Source organism: Gobio gobio, assembly GCF_949357685.1.
Source record: "Gobio gobio genome assembly, chromosome: 9".
NCBI classification, from domain to species: Eukaryota; Metazoa; Chordata; class Actinopteri; order Cypriniformes; family Gobionidae; genus Gobio; species Gobio gobio.
The window spans coordinates 4,378,626-4,383,625 of record NC_137115.1 but is presented as its reverse complement, the minus strand read 5'-3'; the positions used below and the strand labels follow the sequence as shown (position 1 = coordinate 4,383,625).

The window sequence follows — 5,000 nt, the reverse complement described above, 5'->3', positions numbered from 1 at the left end:
CATCAGATTTATCTGGAAAAATAATAGTTAGGTTAGCCGACTAATCGAAAAAAAGAAAGAAGAATCGTTAGATTAGTTGACTAATCGAAAAATAATCGTTAGATTAGTCGTTAGTTGCAGCTCTAATATATACATATTGAGACTACAAGCTAGCTAAAGCCGGCAAATTGAGCTTATTCACCGTATTTTAAAACAATACATGTCAGCCATTTGACAACGAGACGAGCCGCTGGCAGAAGCCCCTCCCATTATGCAAATTCACGTCTGTTGTGAAGGGAATGTCACGCGGGAATGAAGCGAGTAAACTCAAAATGTTCAAGGGTCCAACAACGCGCGAATGACGCAATGTATGTGTGAACGCACAGTAAAAAAAAAAGAATTACTAGCTAATAATTACAGTGTGATAATTAGATTACTGTCCTAATTACTACATTATTTATTAATTACTTTCTAAATCAATGGTCAATACAAAGATAGACATGAAACTGCTCTTTTAATTTTCAAATAAATGATACAAAATTGCATGAATTATTCTTGAACTGGCCAACGTTTTTAAAAGGTTACATTTAAAAACATTTTAACATTAGCGTATTTTCCGGACTACAATCTTGCTTTCAATCCGCGTTTCGCTTTATTTGTTTTCTTCATTACAGTTAAAGTAACCTCTGCTTTTCGCCAGTCCCTCACAAGTTTCTCACTCACTCCAAACTTTCTTTCTGCTGCTCGATTGCCGTTTTCGGCTGCATATTTTACTACCTGCAGTTTGTAATTTGCAGAATAGGATTTTCTTTTTGGGGGGCGTTTTGTTTGTGTTCAGTCTTTCTTAGTTGTCTTTTAAGTTAATATTTCAGTTAACAGTTTTATTCAGTTTTCAGTTATTTTTTTTCAGGCTACAGGAGCAGCATAGAGCGCCCTCTCGCGGCTGTAGACATAGCTAAATGTTTATTCCTGTCAGTCAGTATGAATTAATTTTGATATATGTGTCGCACCTGATAAGTCACAGGACCAGCCGAACTATGAAAAAAAGTGTGACTTATAGTCTGGAAAATACTGGTTAAATCCACTATTGTTACATACAGAATCTGTTCTGTCATCTACACAGAATTTAATGCAATTCCACCAGAAGTAACTGCAATTAAATAACATAAATATTAAGAGTAATCCCTTACTTTACTTTCAAATTAAATTAATGCAGTAATGCATCACACCCAACACTGGTAAAGCCTCAGTTCATACCCGGCTAAAAATAGACCCGAACCCAAAAGTGTAACTTTTTTAAAAATGGTTAAAAAATTCTCTCTTTCGGGTCAAAACGGACCTGAATGCATTATGAGAAAATAGACGCCGACTTCAAAAATGCATGAATGATTTTCGGTGAGACTCTGCAGGGTGTTATAATGAAACAGGAGGACACGTGATTGCCTGCTGAGAGAGAGAGAGAGAGAGAGAGAGAGAGAGAGAGAGAGAGAGACTCGTCTGCTCCTCGCTGAGTCACTGAAAACAGACAGAAAGAGAGCGATCATGTTATCATGGCCTGATGTTTGCACAGAGATGCCAGCTAACACCCACAATCACTCACCAACCAGCACATGCTGCCCTTCTCCTCCCTTCTTTCCCTCCGTTCGCAGGTCCGCTGCTTTTGTGTTTCCCGTTGGTTTCTTTTCCATTCTTCTATTTTTCTCTGCATGTCTACTTTTTGTCATGTTATGTATTTTTGGCGTAATATGTGTAACCTGTAGTTGTGCAGAAGGACATCAGTCTGTTAAATCCTTCCGAGGGCATCATGGTAATTTTCCACTGGGAGTCCCCAGGGCAGAAAATAGCCGGTCATTACTGAGTGTGTGTGTGTGTGTGTGTGTACGTATGTGTTTTTCCACCACCTCAGTCTGTGCTTGTGTTCCTCTCTCCTAATTGCTTAGTCACCCCTGGAAAAATGACTTCACAAACAGGCCTGTAAAAGAAATGCGCTAGAGAGAGAGAGAGAGAGAGAGAGAGAGAGAGAGAGAGAGAGAGAGAGAGAGATACAAAGAAGATTAATGCTCCCTTTATGTCTGTTAGCACAGATGGCAAGCGGCCATATAAAATCTGTGTATATACAGTGTGTGTGTGTGTGTGTGTGTGTGTGTGTGTATATGGTCCCCCTTTTTCTGCAAAATCAGCCCTGACCCATCGAGGCATGGACTCCACTAGACCCCTGAAGGTGTGCTGTGGTATCTGGCACCAAGATGTTAGCAGCAGATCCTTTAAGTCCTGGTTTCCCAGCAGAAGGAAACCATGACCCAAGGTTTCCCAGCAGAACATTGCCCAAAGCATCACTGCCTCCGCCGGCTCGCCTTCTACAATCTGGCCCTTGTCAAACTCGCTCAAATCCTTACGCTTGCCCACTTTTCCTGCTTCTAACACATCAACTCTGAGGACAAAATGTTCACTTGCTGCCTAATATATCCCACCCACTAACAGGAGATGAAGAGATCATCAGGGTTATTCATTTCATCTGTCATAATTGTATGCCTGATTTGGTACCAATCAGGATTTTATTTATTTATTTATTCATTTTCCTGCTTGAATGTTTCCCCATATTCTCCAGTGTTGCGGCTCCTCTCTTCCCAGTCTGCCAGTAACGCTCTGTTTAGTTCCTGTCTCTATGAAGCCCTGCCTTCTGAAAAAGCACAGTGCTCTGATTGGTCGGCTGGAGCAGTGTGTTATGATTGGTCAAACTCTTCCAGCGTGTTTGGGAAATGCCCCGCCCCTTACCATAACCGGCCGTTTCACCACACTACTAACTCAACCAGGCCCCGCCCCTTTATTCAGCGCATTAATTATTTAAATGAGGAATATTGTGACGTGACTCAAGACTAATGGAGGCGTTTGAGGGAGTTCAGAAACACTAACACTGAGAGAAAAACTCCCCTTTTCATGCTCAAACAGCAACATTACACACTAAAGAGAGATGAAAGCGTAACACACACATAATGGATCCTCTTTAATACGGTTTCCCTCCTCACCAGTTCAAGTGCACACCACCCAACTCTCTGATTGGTGAGCACAAGATGGCCGCAGGTGGCTTGTGTAACAGCAGAAACACAAGGCTCATTGATGTCACATTAGAAAGCTCATGGTCAGATGCTGTTTGCAGCGTTAAATGTCAGGTGGTGACTCTGAACGCTTTGGACATATTGCTGATCAGAGAACAGGTTTAGGGCAGCCGCCCCCTGGTGTTTCAGAGCACAGGCATCCTAGTGTTTACACAGCCTTGAAACGTATGAATTCATCGTTTATACTGGCATGCTTTCAGCTCTTAGTCTCCGAGTCCCCTAGTTCCAGTGTGAGACATGTTACTGAACACACACACACACACACAGCGAGAGAGAGAGAGAGAGAGAGAGAGAGAGAGAGTGTATTTTTTTTATTGTTTCTTGTGCCTATCCGTGTGGATTTATTTTTCATTTGTTATTGCTTACACACTTTCCTGAGTAGTAACATTAATGATCTTGGTTGTAACCAATCTATACAGTAAGAATTAAACATCATCTTTCTTTTTATTTTTGTCCATAGGACTTAAAAGACCTGACACAGCGAAACGAGTGCCTAGACCTCAAAGGTGAGCTGATTATGGGCTTTATCACAATGTGATCATTGAAAAAGTGTAATTTCCAGTCATAGAAATGTAATCAATGATGGGAATGTCTTTAGTGAATGTGGGATTTTCTTGTTCTTCTCCTTTTTAAACTATTTAATTGGCTAAAAGATCTCTCTATATACTGTATTTAAGATTAATGTTTTAATAAGATTTCACAGAATCTCTTTTTGTGTTCTGCTGGGATGCAATAAATTGATCAAAAGTGATAGGGAAGAGTTGGACTTTGTTCCAAAATATATATTTTTTTTTTTACAAAATGTATCGATTCCACAATAATAATGTCTCGTGAGCAGCAAATCATCACATTAGAATGATTTCTGAAGGGTCATGTGACACTGAAATCACTTTACTATATATTTACATAGAAAACTGATATTTGTAATATTATTTCACAATATTACTGTATTTTTTATCAAATAAATTCTTTAGAAAATAATTAAATGTTATAGAACCCACACTTTTGAATGATATACACTAGGGCTGCACGATTAATCGAAATCGAACCGCAATCGTGATTTGGCTTATGTGCGATTATGAAAGCGCAAAGGCTACGATTTTAATGAAATAAATAAATGCCCAGTGTGTCAGTGAAGAGCGGCTCTGTGATCAGGAAACGCTGCTCCGTCTGAAAGACTGCGAGTGTGAGTCGATTATAATGTGTGTTTGAATAAACAACATGTGTCAAACATCTTCACAAACTAGTAATGTGTTTTCCAACAAAATACAACGTTTAATAACCGGTTTTAACGCGCTTCATATTGTCAGTCGAGCTGATGTGGCTTCTCATCACAGAATGTCAATCAGCACTGAATACTTTATTATTATGAAAATACCCGAGAAGGCTTGAAGAACTCAAATACACCATATCGTGTTGCAGAAGTATTATCTTCATATTTAATCAGTCAAAGCGTTTCTATCTTCTTTTATTCAGCTACAGCGCTAGCTTCACTCTAGGGATTTCTCATCCAGATCTCCTGAAAACGATTACTTTTCTGAGGCGTCTGTGGAGTTTCTGCTCGAGGGCGCCCTCTGGCTTCAGTATGAATTAAACTTTTGGGTAGAAAATAAGAAAAATAATACTTATAAATAAATGTATATGACAATCCATATATTTTTCTTCAGTGTACAGGAGTTTTAATCCCCTCAGTGGATGCATACGAGGCTCATATTTCATATTAAAGACTTCAAGAAATTGATATCACAGATAAAAAGCAAATTTTTATAATAATATTTATATATTTTTACAATAATTCCTTAGACCTTTTGGTCAGGCTTTCTGCATACTAACAGGTAGTAGTTTTCTGTAAAATATAAATATTATTATTATTATACTGTTATATTAATTCTTAAATGCTATTAT

At 38.8% G+C, this 5,000-nt stretch overlaps 1 protein-coding gene across 2 annotated transcripts in view; it reads left to right on the top strand.

Annotated features, from left to right (window-relative positions):
- The window catches only part of ppp1r37 (protein phosphatase 1, regulatory subunit 37), a 91,866-nt gene that overhangs the window by 50,701 nt on the left and 36,165 nt on the right, over positions 1 to 5,000 (top strand). For both annotated transcript variants that reach the window (XM_079825957.1, XM_079825958.1), the window contains one exon: positions 3,556 to 3,601. In XM_079825957.1, coding sequence (XP_079682083.1) covers positions 3,556 to 3,601 — 46 coding nt within the window. The remainder of the gene's footprint in view (positions 1 to 3,555; positions 3,602 to 5,000) is intronic.